The sequence below is a fragment of the Salvelinus alpinus genome, chromosome 4 (genome assembly GCF_045679555.1).
Source record: "Salvelinus alpinus chromosome 4, SLU_Salpinus.1, whole genome shotgun sequence".
Taxonomy (NCBI): domain Eukaryota; kingdom Metazoa; phylum Chordata; class Actinopteri; order Salmoniformes; family Salmonidae; genus Salvelinus; species Salvelinus alpinus.
This window is the reverse complement of record NC_092089.1, coordinates 98223780-98244266: the sequence shown is the minus strand read 5'-3', so window position 1 is coordinate 98244266 and position 20487 is coordinate 98223780. Positions and strand designations below refer to the sequence as shown.

Below are 20487 nucleotides of genomic sequence, written 5' to 3'. Positions count from 1 at the left end.
TTCCAGGTTCATCCCTGCCATGAGACAATAAAACAAGGTAAAAGAGTGTACCTTCCAGGTTCATCCCTGCCATGAGACAATAAAACAAGGTAAAAGAGTGTACCTTCCAGGTTCATCCCTGTCATGAGACATTAAAACAAGGTAAAAGAGTGTACCTTCCAGGTTCATCCCTGCCATGAGACAATAAAACAAGGTAAAAGAGTGTACCTTCCAGGTTCATCCCTGCCATGAGACATTAAAACAAGGTAAAAGAGTGTACCTTCCAGGTTCATCCCTGCCATGAGACAATAAAACAAGGTAAAAGAGTGTACCTTCCAGGTTCATCCCTGCCATGAGACAATAAAACAAGGTAAAAGAGTGTACCTTCCAGGCTCATCCCTGCCATGAGACACTTGCGGAAGCGGCAGGCTGGACAGTTCTTCCTTCTGATCTTATCGATGATGCAGTCGTTCCTCCCAGCACACAGGTAGTTGTGTTGCCCTGAGAGACAAGGGAAAAAATCATTTAAATGACCAAAAAAATGTAATAAAGTACTATATTCTTAACAGCATTTCCCCCCCTTGCATCATACTGGACCAGGAAGCCTTCCACTGGCAAATAAAATGTCTGCATTTTCTTTATAACAACAGGCAACAACAACCAGTACAGTATCATTTATGATATGCATACCGAACACCATTCCATGCCACCAAAGGTGTACCAGTATCAGTTGTCCTACCATCTCACCCCTTGCCATCCTTTTGGGGCTCCTGAGTGGCGCAGCAGTCTAAGGCACTGCATCTCAGTGCTAGAGGTGTCACTACAGACCTGGTTCAATTCCAGGCTGTATCACAACCGGCCGTGATTGGGAGTCCCATAGAGCGGCGCACTGTCATTGTAAATAAGAATTTTGTTCTTAACTGACTTGTCTAGTTAAATAAAGGTTAAATAAAACATTATACATTTCCTGGATGGCATTGAGCTCTGGGCTGTACTGGGCTGTCCACACCAATATCTGTAGCGCTTTGCGGTCAAGGGCGGTGCAATTGCCATACCAAGCTGTGATGCAGCCAGTGAGGACGCTCTCGATGGTGCAGCTGTAGACATTTTTGAGGATCTGAGGGCCCATGCCAAATCTTTTCAGCCTCTTGAAGGGGAAGAGGCGCTGCCATTCCCTCTTCACGACTGTGTGGGTGCAGGTGGACCATGTTAAGTCCTTAGTGATGTGGACGCCAAGGAACTTAAAGCTATCGACCTGCTCCAAAACAGCCCTGTTGATGTGCATGGGGGCATGCTCTCCCCTCTTTCTCCTATAGTCTACGATCAGATCCTTGATCTTACTGACGTTGAGGGAGAGGTTGATGTCCTGGCACCACCCTGCCTAGTCTCTGACCTCCTCCCTGTAAGCAGACTCATTGCTGTCGACGATTTTGATTTTTTTGTCACTGGCCTACACAAATGTTAAAAATCCTACCTTGCCAGTATCTACCGTAAACAAACATCATTCCATGACAACACAGTACAAGGTGTCTTACCATCTCAGTCCTTGCCACAGGCAAGTATGATGATACATAAACCACACATCATTTCATGACAGCACAGTACAAGGTGTCTTACCATCTCAGTCCTTGCCACAGGCAAGTATGATGATACATAAACCACACATCATTTCATGACAGCACAGTACAAGGTGTCTTACCGTCTCAGTCCTTGCCACAGGCAAGCATGATGATACATAAACCACACATCATTTCATGACAGCACAGTACAAGGTGTCTTACCGTCTCAGTCCTTGCCACAGGCAAGCATGATGATACATAAACCACACATCATTTCATGACAGCACAGTACAAGGTGTCTTACCGTCTCAGTCCTTGCCACAGGCAAGCATGATGATACATAAACCACACATCATTTCATGACAGCACAGTACAAGGTGTCTTACCGTCTCAGTCCTTGCCACAGGCAAGTATGATGATACATAAACCACACATCATTTCATGACAGCACAGTACAAGGTGTCTTACCGTCTCAGTCCTTGCCACAGGCAAGCATGATGATACATAAACCACACATCATTTCATGACATCACCAGTGGTAGCCCAGTTCCAGATCCGTTTCTGCCTACTTGGCAAGATAGTAAAAACAGATCTGGGACCAGACCATATGAGTTGTCCTAGCATCTCACCCCTTGCCCCTGTACCTTCCACGGCTCTCTTGAAGAACACCTTGCAGCTTCCGCAGGTGAGCACCCCGTAGTGACAGCCAGACGCCTCATCTGAACACACCAGACAGATCTTATGGGTGGTCCCGGCCTTGCCCTGGGTTGTACACGACGCAGCGCCACCACCCTGCCTGGAGGTAGAACTGCATTGAAAGGAGAGCAGGGAAGAGAAGAGAGCAGGGAAGAGAGGAGAGCAGGGAAGAGAGGAGAGCAGGGAAGAGAGGGGAGCAGGGAAGAGAGGGGAGCAGGGAAGAGAGGGGAGCAGGGAAGAGAGGAGAGCAGGGAAGAGAGGAGAGCAGGGAAGAGAGGGGAGCAGGGAAGAGAGGGGAGCAGGGAAGAGAGGGGAGCAGGGAAGAGAGGGGAGCAGGGAAGAGAGGAGAGAGGAGAGCAAGGAAGAGAGGAGAGAGGAGAGCAAGGAAGAGAGGAGAGAGGAGAGCAAGGAAGAGAGGAGAGAGGAGAGCAGGGAAGAGAGGGGAGCAGGGAAGAGAGGAGAGCAGGGAAGAGAGGAGAGCAGGGAAGAGAGGAGAGAGGAGAGCAAGGAAGAGAGGAGAGAGGAGAGCAAGGAAGAGAGGAGAGAGGAGAGCAAGGAAGAGAGGAGAGAGGGAGGAAGAGGAGAGAGGGAGGAAGAGGGACAGTCAGTAACAAGTGTGATTTTCTGCATGGATACAACAGAATAACTTTGCAACAACAAGGTGCCAAATACACACTGATGATGATGCTCCTGGGATTCTGAAAACATTCCGACACTATTCCCACAGAGACAGAGCAGACTCTCTTAACTCTGTACCAGCTCACCTAGAAGCATGTGGCCCTCTCACTTTTTGTGAGCTGGAACACTGTAACAGCAGGGGAACTCAACACATGTACTTCCCTCTGCTCTTGAAAAGCATCCCTTCTACATTTTCACAGCATGCCTAGGGTAATTTTAGTTTACAAACAACATGCATACACATATTACACATATTCCAAACAAGGCAGGGGCTTTGGCACGTCTACTGTTACACTTCCTACAGTTGAGATCAGATCCACTACATTTACTCTGGAGTTTACAACAATACCTGTTTGCTCGGGTGAGTCTCTTTTGTCTGAAATGTCCTACATTTCTCTTTAAGATCCAAAGAACAAACATATAAACTGGGGTTCAACCATTTCTTCTCTGGCCTCCACACCATCTGAAGTCCTGTGGTAGGATCACCACACCTGATGTCAGCAGGTTGCCTAGTGGTTCAACCATTTCTTCTCTGGCCTCCACACCATCTGAAGTCCTGTGGTAGGATCACCACACCTGATGTCAGCAGGTTGCCTAGTGGTTCAACCATTTCTTCTCTGGCCTCCACACCATCTGAAGTCCTGTGGTAGGATCACCACACCTGATGTCAGCAGGTTGCCTAGTGGTTCAACCATTTCTTCTCTGGCCTCCACACCATCTGAAGTCCTGTGGTAGGATCACCACACCTGATGTCAGCAGGTTGCCTAGTGGTTCAACCATTTCTTCTCTGGCCTCCACACCATCTGAAGTCCTGTGGTAGGATCACCACACCTGATGTCAGCAGGTTGCCTAGTGGTTCAACCATTTCTTCTCTGGCCTCCACACCATCTGAAGTCCTGTGGTAGGATCACCACACCTGATGTCAGCAGGTTGCCTAGTGGTTCAACCATTTCTTCTCTGGCCTCCACACCATCTGAAGTCCTGTGGTAGGATCACCACACCTGATGTCAGCAGGTTGCCTAGTGGTTCAACCATTTCTTCTCTGGCCTCCACACCATCTAAAGTCCTGTGGTAGGATCACCACACCTGATGTCAGCAGGTTGCCTAGTGGTTCAACCATTTCTTCTCTGGCCTCCACACCATCTAAAGTCCTGTGGTAGGATCACCACACCTGATGTCAGCAGGTTGCCTAGTGGTTCAACCATTTCTTCTCTGGCCTCCACACCATCTAAAGTCCTGTGGTAGGATCACCACACCTGATGTCAGCAGGTTGCCTAGTGGTTCAACCATTTCTTCTCTGGCCTCCACACCATCTAAAGTCCTGTGGTAGGATCACCACACCTGATGTCAGCAGGTTGCCTAGTGGTTCGAGCGTTGGGCCAGTAACCCGAAAGGTTGCTGGATCGAATCCCTGAGCTGACAAGGTAAAAATCTGTCGTTCTGCCCATGAACTAAGGCAGTTAACCCACTGTTCCCCGGTAGGCCGTCATTGTAACTAAGACTTTGTTCTTTACTGACTTGCCTAGTTAAATAAAAAGGTTAAATAAAACATGTCGTCATGGAGCATAACTGTTCCTAGAATCACAGTTCTTTGAATTCTATCTAAAGCACACAGAATGTTGCATATAGAACTGTCATGAATTAGAGCTACCATGATCACTTTCTCTACATGTCAGAGGCCTGTCTGTTCTATATAATTAATTTCTATCTGATTTTGAAGGTTTCTCAACATGTTATCTGTCTGACCATGTCCTAGCTGTTTGAGGTGCCCTTTCCCACTAGGTGGAGCCGTTCCTTGCTACAGTAATGTGCTGCTACTTCCTCTGCTGTAGTCTCAGGTCCCCACCCCCCTCGTGTTGCTCCTGTTTACTGCTAAGCCCCAGCCAGCCACGGCAGGAGCAGCAGCTACGCCCACTGAGACAGAGCAACACAGACTCAGAGCTGTACTGAGAGGAAATGGTTTACTGCGCCACAGCAGCAGCAAACCTCAACTGTCTGCCACAACACAAACATCTGGTCTATCTTCTTCTGATTTGAGACTTTTAGAAGTCACCGGCTGCTTCTCAAACGACACTATTAGGAGACTGCTGCTGAGACAGAGCAGCACTCAGAGCATACAGTTACAACTACACCTCATTACCGACTGCTGCTACTACTACTGCTGTTACTACTATTAATACTGCTACTACTACTATGCACTGAGCTGGCCAACAAACCTGTCTGTCTGTCTACTTCCCATATATATTGCACCTTCTGCACCATGTTTGACCAGTAAGGGCACTACAGCACATACAGAAAGTATTCAGACCCCTTGACTTTTTCAAAATGTTGTTACATTACAGCCTTATTCTAAAATGGATTAAATTGCCCCCCCCTCTCAATCTACACACATCCCCTAATGACAAACCAAAAACAGGTTTTTAGAAATGTCTGCAAATGTATTAAACATTTTAAATGAAAATATCACATTTAGATAAGTATTCAGACCCTTCACTCAGTACTTTGTTGAAGCACCTTTGGCACCAATCGAGCCTCGAGTCTTCTTGGGTATGATGCTACAAGCTTGGCACACCTGTAATTGGGGACAATCTCCGATTCTTCTCTGCAACCTCTGTCAGGATTGATGTGGAGCGTCGCTGCATAGCTATTTTTAGGTCTCTCCAGAGATGTTTGATCGGGTTCAAGTCCGGGCTCTGGCTGGACCACTCAAAAACATTTAGAGAATTGTCCGGAAGCCACTCCTGCGTTGCCTTGGCTGTGTGCTTAGGGTCATTATCCTGTTGGAAGGTGAACCTTCGCCCCAGTCTGAGGTCCTGAGCAGGTTTTCATCAAGGATCTCTCTGTACTTCACTTCGTTCATCTTTCCCTTGATCCTGACTAGTCACCATGCCGCTGAAAAACATCCCCACAGCATGATGCTGCCACCACCATGCTTCACCGTAGGGATGGTGCCAGATTTCCTCCAGACATGACGCTTGGCATTCAGGCAAAAGAGTTCAATCTTGCTTTCATCAATCCAGAGAATCTTGTTTCTCATGGTCTGAGAGTCTTTAGGTGCCTTTTGGCAAACTCCAAGCAGGCTGTCATGTGCCTTTTACTCAGGAGTGGCTTCCGTCTGGCCACTCTACCATGAAGGCCTGATTGGTGGTGAGCTGCAGCAATGGTTGTCCTTCTGGAAGGTTCTCCCATCTCCACAGAGGAACTCTGGAGCTCACCTCCCTGACCAAGGCCCTTCTAACCCCAGTTTGGCCGGGCGGCCAGCTCTAGGAAGAGTCTTTGTGGTTCCAAACAGCTTTCATTTAAGAATGTGCCTCGACACAATCCTGTTCCGGAGCTCTACGGACAATTCCTTCGACCTCATGGCCTGATTTTTTTCTCTTACATGCACTGTCAACTGTGGGACCTTATATAGACAGGTGTGTGCCTTTCCAAATCATATCCAATCAATTGAATTTAACACAGGTGGACTCCAATCAAGTTGTAGAAACATCAAAGATGATCAATGGAACCAGGATGCACCTGCGCTCAATTTCGAGTCTCATAGCAAAGGGTCAGAAAACATATGTAAATAAGGTATCTGTTTTTTGTTTTTTTATATATATAAATTTGCAAACATTTCTAAAAACCTGTTTTCGCTTTGTCATTATGGGTTATTGTGTGTAGATGTATGAGGAGAAGAATACATTTGATCCATTTTAGAATAAGACTAACGTAAAAAAAAAAGTGTTCGAAATCTAGGTCTGAATACTTTCCGGATGCAGAGTATATGGAGGATTCGTGAGCCATTTAAGACACAGGTCTCTGGTGGTTTAAGACAACAGCAAAACTCCCCAGACAGTCAAGATCAGAGTATTTCCATACTTAGCCCTGAGACATGGCTTGTAGACTGTAGAGTAGACCCAAGCCATCAAAGTGTAAAATGCTACCAGTTACATCAAGTGGAGGTAGGTTGTTACCATCATCGTTAGGGCCAACCCACTCAGCCAAGGGAGTCAGAATCGGTTGGGTCTGACGAGCAAAGGAATGACTTCAGTCCAGCAACACTCAACCAGTCAGCAGTATAAATAACCAGTCCACCAACACTCAACCAGTCCAGCAACACTCAACCAGTCAGCAGCATAAATAACCAGTCCAGCAACACTCAACCAGTCAGCAGCATAAATAACCAGTCCACCAACACTCAACCAGTCCACCAACACTCAACCAGTCAGCAGCATAAATAACCAGTCCACCAACACTCAACCAGTCCAGCAACACTCAACCAGTCAGCAGCATAAATAACCAGTCCAGCAACACTGAACCAGTCAGCAGCATAAATAACCAGTCCAGCAACACTGAACCAGTCAGCAGCATAAATAACCAGTCCAGCAACACTCAACCAGTCAGCAGCATAAATAACCAGTCCAGCAACACTCAACCAGTCAAGCAACACAACCAGTCAGCAGCATAAATAACCAGTCCAGCAACACTCAACCAGTCAGCAGCATAAATAACCAGTCCAGCAACACTCAACCAGTCAGCAGCATAAATAACCATCAAGGGTAGGGTGGAGTAAGGTCCGTCTGTCTGTATAGGTCTGTCTGACCCGGACCTTGTTCACACTATTACCCTTTACACACCGCTGAGCCAAACGGACGTATACTGGGCGGGCTGGATGAGCAGACGACCTGAACTCTGCTGCTGCCAGTCCCGACAACAACAGAGCCATCATGATCCTGCTCAGAGCCGCCGTGGTTCTGACCCCGACCGTGTGACCCTTTACACAGTGCTGAGCCGACCTATGCTGGGCTGGCGTGACTACGCATCCGCCACACCGTGGGCTCGACCTTTATGTCCCAAACGGCACCTAAACAACCCTGAAAAACATTTCATTTCTGGCTTCTCATCGCTTGTGTTCCAAATAGGATACTATTTCCCATGGGTCCTCGTCACAAGTAGTGCACTGTATAGTAAATAGTATGCCATTTGGAACACATCCTATAAGAAGACAGAAATATGAAATGTGTTTTTCCGGGTTGGCAGCGCTACATAGATCAGGGTTGCATGACAAAGTGTGGAGACACAATTTCCTCTGTGAAAGCAAATGCTGCTAAGAGCAGAGCTTCAAGGCCACAGGAAGCTCTTACGTTCCCTCACAGAGTTTTCTATAGGACAAGAAAGAGAAGACGACAGACGAAGTGAAACTCTTTCAAACTCCCTGCACCAAGCAAAAAATATGAGGCTAATTGTAACGAGACTTTCTGCAGTGTTCACTATGAGGTTTACTCTGTAAAGCCCTAAAGGCTTTACAGACGCTCCCCAACCCGTGGCTTTCTAATTTAGTGTAATTTAGTGTACCGTATACGCACAACCGCTGTGGAATTCTGAGTGTCCGGCAGCGTTTGGAACTGCTGATCTGCGGTGGAGAACGCGGAGTTAAATCTCAGCCTACGCTGCCCTTCAGTCAGTAGACTTGTTGTCCCCGACGGAGACATGGATCATCCCAGAGAACACTGCTACTCCAGCTGCTCTCCCGTTATCCGACTACGTTTTCTCTCATAGTCCGAGAGCATCTGGTCGTCGTGGTGATGGCACAGGACTACTCATTTCTCCTGAGTGGAGATTTTCTCTATTCCCCCTCACTTACCTGTCCAGTGTACCGATTAGAATTCCATGTTGTAACTGTCACTTGTCCAATAAAAATAAACATCGTCAACGTTCGACCAACCAGGTGTCTTTAAAAAGTTCCCTTAAATGAGCTTGATAAGCTATACTGAATAAAAATATAAAACGTAACATGCAACAATTTCAAAGACTTTACTGAGTTACACTTCATGAGGAAATCAGTCAATTGAAATACATTCATTAGGCCCTAATTTATGGATTACACATGACTGTGAATACAGATACGCATCTGTTTGTCAGAGATACCTTTAAAACAAAAAAAGGGGAAAAAAGAAGGTAGGGTCGTGGATCAGAAAACCAGTCAGTATCTGGTGTGGCCACCATCTGCCTCATGCCGTGTGACATCTCTCCTTCCCATAGAGTCGATCAGGCTGTCGATTGTGGCCTGTGGAATGTTGACCCACTCCTCTTCAATGGCTGTGCGAAGTTGATGGATATTGGCAGGAACTGGAACATGCTGTCGTACATGTCGATCCAGAGCATCCCAACAGGCTCAATGGGTGACATGTCTGGTGAGTATGCAGGCCATGGAAGAACTGGGACATTTTCATGTTCCAGGAATTGTGTCCAGATCCTTGAGACATGGGGCTGTGCATTATCATGCTGAAACATGAGGTGATGGCGGAGGATGAATGGCACGAAAATGGGCCTCAGGATCTCATCACGGTATCTCTGTACATTCAAATTGCCATTGATAAAATGCAAGTGTGTTTATTGTCCGTAGATTATGCATGTCCATACCCCCACCCCACCATGGAGCACTGTTCACAATGTTGACATAAGCAAACCGCTCATCCACACGACGCCATACACACAGTCTGCCCGGTACAGTCGAAACCGGGTTTCATCCGTGAAGAGCACACCTCTCCAGCGTGCCAGTGGTCAGCGAAGGTGAGCATTTACCATTTGAAGTCGGTTACGTCACCGAACTGCAGTCAGGTCAAGACCCTGGTGTTGACGACGAGCACGCAGATGAACTTCCCTAAGATGGTTTCTGACAGTTTGTTCATAAATTCTTTGGTTGTGCAAATCCAGTTTCATCAGCTGTCTGGGTGGCTGGTCTCAGATGACCCTGCAGGTGAAGAAGCCGGATGTTGAGATCCTTGGCTGGCGTGGTTACACGTGGTCTACGGTTGTGAGGCCGGTTGGACATACTGACAAATTCTCTAAAACGACGTTGGAGGCGGCTTATGGTAGAGAAAATCAAAGTATGTGGCAACGGCTCTGGTGGACATTCCTGCAGTCAACATGCCAATTGCACACTCCCTAAAAACTTGAGACATGTGTGGCATTGTGCTTTGTGACAAAAACTGCACATTTTAGAGTGGCCTTTTATTGTCCCCTTGGTATGCCACACCTGTCAGGTGGAAGGATTATCTTGGCAAAGGAGAAATGCTCACTGACAGGTATGTAAACAAAATTGCGCACAACATGAGAGAAATAAGCTTTCTGTGCATATGGAAAATGTCTGAGATCTTTTATTCCAGCTCATGAAACATGGGACCAACACTTTACATGTTGTGTTTATATTTTTGTTCAGTATAATATCATGGCTCAACGCTCTTCGTACTGGGCTACTTCAATCTCCTGACGTCTACATTAGATTCATTTATTTTCAACTCTTTCATTCCCATCCTTGCCTATTTTGACCTCACTCATTCCCAGTCCCCTCCCACTCACAAAGCAGACAATATGCTGGACCTCATCTTTACTAGAGGCTGTTCTCCTACTAATCTCACTGCAGCCCCCCTCCAGGTCTCTGTTCTATTAATCTCACTGAGGCCCCCCTCCAGGTCTCTGTTCTATTAATCTCACTGCAACCCCCCTCCAGGTCTCTGTTCTATTAATCTCACTGCAGCCCCCCTCCAGGTCTCTGTTCTATTAATCTCACTGAGGCCCCCCTCCAGGTCTCTGTTCTATTAATCTCACTGCAGCCCCCCTCCAGGTCTCTGTTCTATTAATCTCACTGAGGCCCCCCTCCAGGTCTCTGTTCTATTAATCTCACTGCAGCCCCCCTCCAGGTCTCTGTTCTATTAATCTCACTGAGGCCCCCCTCCAGGTCTCTGTTCTATTAATCTCACTGCAGCCCCCCTCCAGGTCTCTGTTCTATTAATCTCACTGCAGCCCCCCTCCAGGTCTCTGTTCTATTAATCTCACTGCAGCCCCCCTCCAGGTCTCTGTTCTATTAATCTCACTGAGGCCCCCCTCCAGGTCTCTGTTCTATTAATCTCACTGCAGCCCCCCTCCAGGTCTCTGTTCTATTAATCTCACTGCAACCCCCCTCCAGGTCTCTGTTCTATTAATCTCACTGCAGCCCCCCTCCAGGTCTCTGTTCTATTAATCTCACTGAAACCCCCCTCCAGGTCTCTGTTCTATTAATCTCACTGCAACCCCCCTCCAGGTCTCTGTTCTATTAATCTCATTGCAACCCCTCTCCAGGTCTCTGTTCTATTAATCTCACCGCAGCCCCCCTCCAGGTCTCTGTTCTATTAATCTCACTGCAACCCCTCTCCAGGTCTCTGATCACTACTTTGTTGCCTTTTCTGGCTCCCTTTCCTCCAACCCTAGCCACTCAGCCCCTACCCAGATGGTCATGCGTCGTCGCAGTCTTCGATCTCTCTCTCCTATCATCTCTGCCTTCTGCTAAATCCTTCTCCCTCCTGTCTCCTGACTCTGCCTCTTTCAGCCATACTCTCCTGCCTTTCCGCATCCTATGACTCACACATTCTCCCCTTTCTTCCCGGTCGGCTTGGCCCTCCCCTCCTGCTCCATGGCTGAATGACTCATTGGGAGCTTACAGAACAGGGCTGAGGGCAGCTGAACGAAAATGAAGAAAAACTAAACTAACCCTAACTTCCGGAGGACCCATCATCCTTTCACTCCCTCCTCTCTACCTTCTCTTCCTCGGTCTCCGCTGCTAAAGCTACTTTCTATCAGACTAAATGCCCTAACCATAGGAAACGCTTTTCCTCCCACCTTAATTCTTCACCCCCCCCCCCCCCAATCTTCCCTCTCGGCGGACAACTTTGTTAACCCCTTTGAAAAGAAATAGATGACATCTGCTTCTCATTCACTGAGCCTATTGAGTCCACTGGTCCCACTCACACAGAACCACCCTATCGCCTTGACCTCTTCCTCAAGATGAAATCCTGTGACTAGTGAGGTCTGGCCCGACAACCGGCCTGCTCAAACCTGTTTTATTATCATCTGAAACCATTTGCTTCTCCTGTCTTGAACGTCAAAGCTTTATTTTGTGATCTCCCAAAATAAATGGAATCTCTTTGACGAGACCTTCAGTCAGTGAATCAGGCTGCCTCCTTAGTAAGGAGGAGGCTTTTTGCCATACATGCTTTCAAACTACATTAAAACCCCTTAATTATGCCCTTACTAGAGGTCGACCGATTAATCAGCATGGCCGATTAATGAGGGCCAATTTCATAACAATCGGTAATGGGCCTTTTTGGACGCCGATTATGGACGATTACATTGCAATCCACGAGGAAACTGCGTGGCAGGCTGACCACCTGTTACGAGAGAGCAGCGTCAAAAGGACCTTGCGGCTGCAAGGACCCAAGATAAGTTTAATGGTAGCTAGCAACTTATCTTATAAAAAACAATCATACTTCACGTAATCACTAGTTAACTACACATGGTTGATGATATTACTAGTTTAACTAGCTTGTCCTGCGTTGCATATAATCAATGCGGTGCCTGTTAATTTATCATCAAATCACGACTTACTTCAACTTTGCCCAACGGGTGATTTAACAAAAGCGCATTCGCAAAAAAATGTACCTAGCCATAAACATCAATGCCTTTCTTAAAATCAATACACATAAGTATATATTTTTTAAAACCTGCATATTTAGTTAAAATAAATTAATGTTAGCAGGCAATATTAACTAGGGAAATTATGTATTTTCTCTTGCGTTCAGTGCAAGCAGAGTCAGGGTATATATTCAACAGTTTGGGCCAACTGGCTCATTGCAAACTGTGAACTAATTTGGCAGAATTTTACATAATTATGACATAGCATTGAAGGTTGTGCAATGTAACAGCACTATTTAGACTTAGGGTTGCCACCCGTTCCATAAAATACAGAACAGTTTCCTATTTCACTGAAAGAATAGTTTTTTTCTTTTTCTATTTTTGTGTTTGTTATATTATAATTAAGTCTATGATTTGATAGAGCAGTCTGACTGAGCGGTGGTAGGCAGCAGCAGGCTCGTAAGCATTAATTCAAACAGCACTTAACTGCGTTTGCCAGCAGCTCTTAGCAATGCTTGAAGCACAGCGCTGTTTATTACTTCAAGCCTATCAACTCCCGAGATTAGGCTGGCAATACTAAAGTACCTATAAAAACATCCAATAGTCAAAGGTATATGAAATACAAATAGTATAGAGAGAAATAGTCGACGAGGCATAATTCCTATAATAACTATAACCTAAAACTTCTTAACAGGGAATATTGAAGAACTGGGAATATTGAACCACCAGCTTTCATATGTTCTCATGTTCTGAGCAAGGAACTTAAATATAAGCTTTTTTTACATGGCACATATTGCACTTTTACTTTCTTCTCCAACACTGTGTTTTTGCATTATTTTAACCAAATTGAACATGTTTCATTATTTATTTGAGACTAAATAGATTTTATGTATTATATTAAGTTAAAATAAAAAAGTGTTCATTGTTCATTCAGTATTTTTGTAATTGTCATTATTACAAAAATATATATATAAATAAATAAAAATGGCCGATTAATTGGTATCGGCTTTTTTTGGTTCTCCAATAATCGGTATCGGTGTTGAAAAATCATAAATAGGTCAACCTCTATCCCTTAGCTAAGGAAAACGTTTGAGAGGCACTATGCAACACCCTTAAAGGAAAACGTTTGACGGGGCAACTATTCCTCAAGGGAAACGCTTAAGGTGTTTTAACTGGGCCCAGATACTACAGGGGACAGGAAGAGGAGATGGCAACAGGAAGTCAAACTTTTTCAAACTCGCCGCACCAAGTAGAAATATCACTATCCCAGTAATGCTGGCCAGATGTTGGAATCTAAATCTGCAGTGTTTACCCTACAACGTCTGCTGCCTGAGAGATAGCCTAGTTAACACAGTGAAGTAGGTGAACGACCTAGCTCCATAGTAAAAACCAGCCTTGCCCTAATTACTTATACAAGCTCAGAGCTTTGGGCTTACTTACACAACGCTGTAAGACAGTGGTCACCCAGCGGTCTCAAGGCATTCCTAATCGATCACCCAAAATGTGTGTAGAAAAGCCCACGCTAAAGGCATAGAGGCGTGTGTTTTCTTTGTGTTGCGCTGCCGGCTGTAGGTGCACTTGATTCAGAAGCCCTGGGTGGTTACAACAGGTTACAACAGTTACAAGGTTATAAGGTAATTGTGTCAACCCTATAGGGAATAGAGCCCCATTTGGGATCCACCCTATGCCTCAACTCATACTGTGGTGCAGGAAGAGGCTCTGCAGCGCCCTACCTGACTGACATGGAAACAGAGAGGAGAGCAGTTAGAGGGGGAGAAATACATTCTTCTTCACTGAGCTGAAATCCACTAAAAGACAAGCGGAACTGGTCCACTCCTTCTGAATCATCTTCTCACACACACACACACACACACACACACACACACACACACACACACACACACACACACACACACACACACACACACACACACACACACACACACACTTCAGCTTTGATCATTGGCAAAACACCTGCCTGCTAAAGCCTACTTACAATACATTGTTATATCATTATATAACAAAGCTTTAGTGAGGAGAAAAACACTTCATATAATTCATTATTAATATGGAAACAACATGGGAGGGAGGGAGCTGTGATTTGGATTAGGGCCTAAGCCTTTAACAACCAAACGGCAACCAGCCAACCAGCCACCTATCTCTCTATTCATCTAAGAAAAGGATTTAGGTCATTACCATTAGTTGAGCTAGACAGCATAGGGAATCCAATTTCTACCACGATTAACCCAGTGGGATTCTCTCTTCTACCACGATTAACCCGGTGGGATTCTCTCCTCCTACCACGATTAACCCAGTGGGATTCTCTCTTCCTACCACGATTAACCCAGTGGGATTCTCTCCTCCTACCACGATGAACCCAGTGGGATTCTCTCCTCCTACCACGATGAACCCAGTGGGATTCTCTCTTCCTACCACGATTAACCCAGTGGGATTCTCTCCTCCTACCACGATGAACCCAGTGGGATTCTCTCTTCCTACCACGATTAACCCAGTGGGATTCTCTCTTCCTACCACGATTAACCCAGTGGGATTCTCTCCTCCTACCACAATTAACCCAGTGGGATTCTCTCCTCCTACCACAATTAACCCAGTGGGATTCTCTCCTCCTACCACGATTAACCCAGTGGGATTCTCTCCTCCTACCACGATTAACCCAGTGGGATTCTCTCCTCCTACCACGATTAACCCAGTGGGATTCTCTCCTCCTACCACGATTAACCCAGTGGGATTCTCTCCTCCTACCACGATTAACCCAGTGGGATTCTCTCTTCCTACCACAATTAACCCAGTGGGATTCTCTCCTCCTACCACGATTAACACAGTGGGATTCTCTCCTCCTACCACGATTAACCCAGTGGGATTCTCTCTTCCTACCACGATTAACCCAGAGGGATTCTCTCTTCCTACCACGATTAACCCAGTGGGATTCTCTCTTCCTACCACGATTAACCCAGAGGGATTCTCTCTTCCTACCACGATTAACCCAGTGGGATTCTCTCCTTCTACCACGATTAACCGAGAGGGATTCTCTCTTCCTACCACGACTAACCCAGAGGGATTCTCTCCTCCTACCACGATTAACCCAGAGGGATTCTCTCTTCCTACCACGATGAACCCAGTGGGATTCTCTCCTCCTACCACGATGAACCCAGTGGGATTCTCTCCTCCTACCACAATTAACCCAGTGGGATTCTCTCCTCCTACCACGATGAACCCAGTGGGATTCTCTCTTCCTACCACGATTAACCCAGTGGGATTCTCTCCTCCTACCACGATTAACCCAGTGGGATTCTCTCCTCCTACCACGATGAACCCAGTGGGATTCTCTCCTTCTACCACGATTAACCCAGAGGGATTCTCTCTTCCTACCACGACTAACCCAGAGGGATTCTCTCCTCCTACCACGATTAACCCAGAGGGATTCTCTCTTCCTACCACGATGAACCCAGAGGGATTCTCTCTTCCTACCACGATGAACCCAGTGGGATTCTCTCCTCCTACCACGATGAACCCAGTGGGATTCTCTCCTCCTACCACAATTAACCCAGTGGGATTCTCTCCTCCTACCACGATGAACCCAGTGGGATTCTCTCTTCCTACCACGATTAACCCAGTGGGATTCTCTCCTCCTACCACGATTAACCCAGTGGGATTCTCTCCTCCTACCACGATGAACCCAGTGGGATTCTCTCCTTCTACCACGATTAACCCAGAGGGATTCTCTCTTCCTACCACGACTAACCCAGAGGGATTCTCTCCTCCTACCACGATTAACCCAGAGGGATTCTCTCTTCCTACCACGATGAACCCAGTGGGATTCTCTCCTCCTACCACGATGAACCCAGTGGGATTCTCTCCTCCTACCACAATTAACCCAGTGGGATTCTCTCCTCCTACCACGATGAACCCAGTGGGATTCTCTCTTCCTACCACGATTAACCCAGTGGGATTCTCTCCTTCTACCACGATTAACCCAGTGGGATTCTCTCCTCCTACCACGATGAACCCAGTGGGATTCTCTCCTCCTACCACGATGAACACAGTGGGATTCTCTCCTCCTACCACGATGAACCCAGTGGGATTCTCTCCTCCTACCACGATGAACCCAGTGGGATTCTCTCCTCCTACCACGGTTAACCCAGTGGGATTCTCTCTTCCTACCACGATGAACCCAGTGGGATTCTCTCCTCCTACCACGATGAACCCAGTGGGATTCTCTCCTCCTACCACGGTTAACCCAGTGGGATTCTCTCTTCCTACCACGATGAACCCAGTGGGATTCTCTCCTCCTACCACGATGAACCCAGTGGGATTCTCTCCTCCTACCACGGTTAACCCAGTGGGATTCTCTCTTCCTACCACGATGAACCCAGTGGGATTCTCTCCTCCTACCACGATTAACCCAGTGGGATTCTCTCCTCCTACCACGGTTAACCCAGTGGGATTCTCTCTTCCTACCACGATGAACCCAGTGGGATTCTCTCCTCCTACCACGATGAACCCAGTGGGATTCTCTCTTCCTACCACGATGAACCCAGTGGGATTCTCTCCTCCTACCACGATGAACCCAGTGGGATTCTCTCCTCCTACCACGGTTAACCCAGTGGGATTCTCTCTTCCTACCACGATGAACCCAGTGGGATTCTCTCCTCCTACCACGATTAACCCAGTGGGATTCTCTCCTCCTACCACGGTTAACCCAGTGGGATTCTCTCTTCCTACCACGATGAACCCAGTGGGATTCTCTCCTCCTACCACGATGAACCCAGTGGGATTCTCTCTTCCTACCACGATGAACCCAGTGGGATTCTCTCCTCCTACCACGATGAACCCAGTGGGATTCTCTCCTCCTACCACGATTAACCCAGTGGGATTCTCTCCTCCTACCACGGTTAACCCAGTGGGATTCTCTCTTCCTACCACGATGAACCCAGTGGGATTCTCTCCTCCTACCACGATGAACCCAGTGGGATTCTCTCCTCCTACCACGATGAACCCAGTGGGATTCTCTCCTCCTACCACGATGAACCCAGTGGGATTCTCTCCTCCTACCACGATGAACCCAGTGGGATTCTCTCCTCCTACCACGGTCTCACTCCACGTCAGTCTCTCTACGTCTCTCAGCAGTCAGTCTCTACACAAAATGACAAATCTCATCATTGGCTTTGATACTCTGATTGGTTGTTAGACTATCCTAATTTTGATGTCAGCACACACAACTCCTACGATGGCAGTGTCAGACTGAACGTACGGCGCGCTCGATAAAGAGCTGCAGAATTAAATTCAGGGCGAGTGTTGCCAGGAGCCAGCGCCATACTTCATCCACCTGGCCCCGATAACCAGCTCAGCTATCCGTCAGAACCACGTAGACTAAATGTCACCCCTATTCCCTACATAGTGCACTACTTTTGACCAGGGATAATAGGGCTCTGGTCAAAAGTAGCGCACTACGTAGGGCAAAAGGGTGCCATTTGGGACACAGCCGCAGTGTGCAATCTTGGTATTTATGTAAGAGACGGTCCCAAATCAACCAGAACATTCTTTAAATCCCTACAGACGCTCTGAGAGCTCACATGCGTTGTGGTCCAATTTGTAAGTCGCTCTGGATAAGAGCGTCTGCTAAATGACTTAAATGTAAATGTAAATGTTGTCCTCCTAAGCCACTAACAGCACAACATAGGATTCTACCAGGAACCCACAGCACCTTCAATTCACATTTTCATATGGGGAAATGTATTCAAAAGGATTCCAACTTCCTATCCACACAGGAAACCACGGTCTCATATACGTAGCTGCTGCATTGGGTCTAGATTCTGCTTTAGTGCTGACTGAGGGTTAGAGGCTAGACAACATGACTGGGCATCTGTAATGTAACTGAGGGTTAGAGGCTAGACAACATGACTGGGCATCTGTAATGCCATGACAGCAAAAAAGCCATAGTCTAGTTTTAGTGAATGAGCCATCTTTGAATTCAGCCCCCCAAAAAACATCAATTGTCCGCCCCCCCTCCCCCCCACCCCCAAATGAATTAAGTGATCTCGCGAGACATAGCGTCATTCAGAGCGTTCAGCTGCGCCCCGGCAACACTACACCCCTGACAGCAACAGTTGGATGGCTTCAGGAGTCTCACATAACTACAGGTGTATGAACTAAGTGGCGCATTCAGTTGACTAAATTGTTTATTTCCACCATTGCAGCTGCGCAGAAGTGTCGAGGCCGAACCAAAATCATTTGGATCTAACAGCCAGATCCTGGGGACGTTCATGACTTTCGTTCTAAAGGATGACCGCGGGAAGTCTCCTAGATAAGTATACATTTCAACGAAATGAATAGAAGAGTTGCCGTGCAGACAATTCAATCACTTCCTTGGCAACGAGCAGGTCACGTCATGTTTTGTGTCTCACATGAGTTCACAATGAGGGAGTGTACTTTATGAGAAAAGGAGACGAGATAAGATAGGGATACTAACCTTTCATTCACCACACAACCCAAAAGTTCACAATGAAGGAGTGGCTTTCACAAGAGAAGGAAGAGACAATGGCTGTTGACCCATCACTGACCTTCCACACTGAACCATGTGCGCCAAGCATCAAGCTGCTGCCTCTGCATTGCTCTTTGGCGTTTTAGTATCTTTAAAGCACTTTGTGACAGAGGTCTCAATAACACAGGAAAGATATTTTTTAAACACAGAAAAAAATATATATCTTGTTGAGTTTGTAAACTCCTGAGTGGTTCAGCAGTCTAAGGCTCTGCATCTCAGTACTAGAGGTGTCACTACAGACCCTGGATCAGCAGTCTAAGGCTCTGCTTCTCAGTGCTAGACATGTCACTACAGACCCTGGTGCAGCAGTCTAAGGCTCTGCATCTCAGTACTAGACACGTCACTACAGACCCCGGATCAGCAGTCTAAGGCTCTGCTTCTCAGTACTAGACATGTCACTACAGACCCTGGTGCAGCAGTCTAAGGCTCTGCATCTCAGTACTAGACACGTCACTACAGACCCTGGATCAGCAGTCTAAGGCTCTGCATCTCAGTACTAGACACGTCACTACAGACCCTGGTTCAGCAGTCTAAGGCTCTGCATCTCAGTACTAGACACGTCACTACAGACCCTGGATCAGCAGTCTAAGGCTCTGCTTCTCAGTACTAGACATGTCACTACAGACCCTGGTGCAGCAGTCTAAGGCTCTGCATCTCAGTACTAGACACGTCACTACAGACCCTGGATCAGCAGTCTAAGGCTCTGCTTCTCAGTACTAGACATGTCACTACAGACCCTGGTGCAGCAGTCTAAGGCTCTGCATCTCAGTACTAGACACGTCACTACAGACCCTGGATCAGCAGTCTAAGGCTCTGCTTCTCAGTACTAGACATGTCACTACAGACCCTGGTGCAGCAGTCTAAGGCTCTGCATCTCAGTACTAGACACGTCACTACAGACCCTGGATCAGCAGTCTAAGGCTCTGCTTCTCAGTACTAGAGGTGTCACTACAGACCCTGGTGCAGCAGTCTAAGGCTCTGCTTCTCAGTACTAGACACGTCACTACAGACCCTGGTTCAGCAGTCTAAGGCTCTGCTTCTCAGTACTAGAGGTGTCACTACAGACCCTGGTGCAGCAGTCTAAGGCTCTGCTTCTCAGTACTAGACACGTCACTACAGACCCTGGTTCAGCAGTCTAAGGCTCTGCTTCTCAGTACTAGAGGTGTCACTACAGACCCTGGTGCAGCAGTCTAAGGCTCTGCATCTCAGTACTAGACACGTCACTACAGACCCTGGTTCAGCAGTCTAAGGCTCTGCATCTCAGTACTAGACACGTCACTACAGACCCTGGTTCAGCAGTCTAAGGCTCTGCATCTCAGTACTAGACATGTCACTACAGACCCTGGTGCAGCAGTCTAAGGCTCTGCTTCTCAGTACTAGACATGTCACTACAGACCCTGGTGCAGCAGTCTAAGGCTCTGCATCTCAGTACTAGACACGTCACTACAGACCCTGGTTCAGCAGTCTAAGGCTCTGCATCTCAGTACTAGACACGTCACTACAGACCCTGGTTCAGCAGTCTAAGGCTCTGCATCTCAGTACTAGACATGTCACTACAGACCCTGGTGCAGCAGTCTAAGG

The 20487-nt window shown here is 47.0% G+C and overlaps 1 protein-coding gene across 2 annotated transcripts in view; it reads right to left on the bottom strand.

Annotated features, from left to right (window-relative positions):
• Positions 1-20487, bottom strand: part of LOC139574762 (glucocorticoid receptor-like) — a 62420-nt gene that overhangs the window by 19254 nt on the left and 22679 nt on the right. The window contains exons 2-3 of one of the 2 annotated variants that reach the window (XM_071399630.1): positions 2168-2346; positions 364-480 (exon numbers count right to left, since the gene is read on the bottom strand). In XM_071399630.1, the coding sequence (XP_071255731.1) occupies positions 364-480; positions 2168-2346 (296 nt within the window). The remainder of the gene's footprint in view (positions 1-363; positions 481-2167; positions 2347-20487) is intronic. The other variant, XM_071399632.1, reaches the window with a different exon arrangement.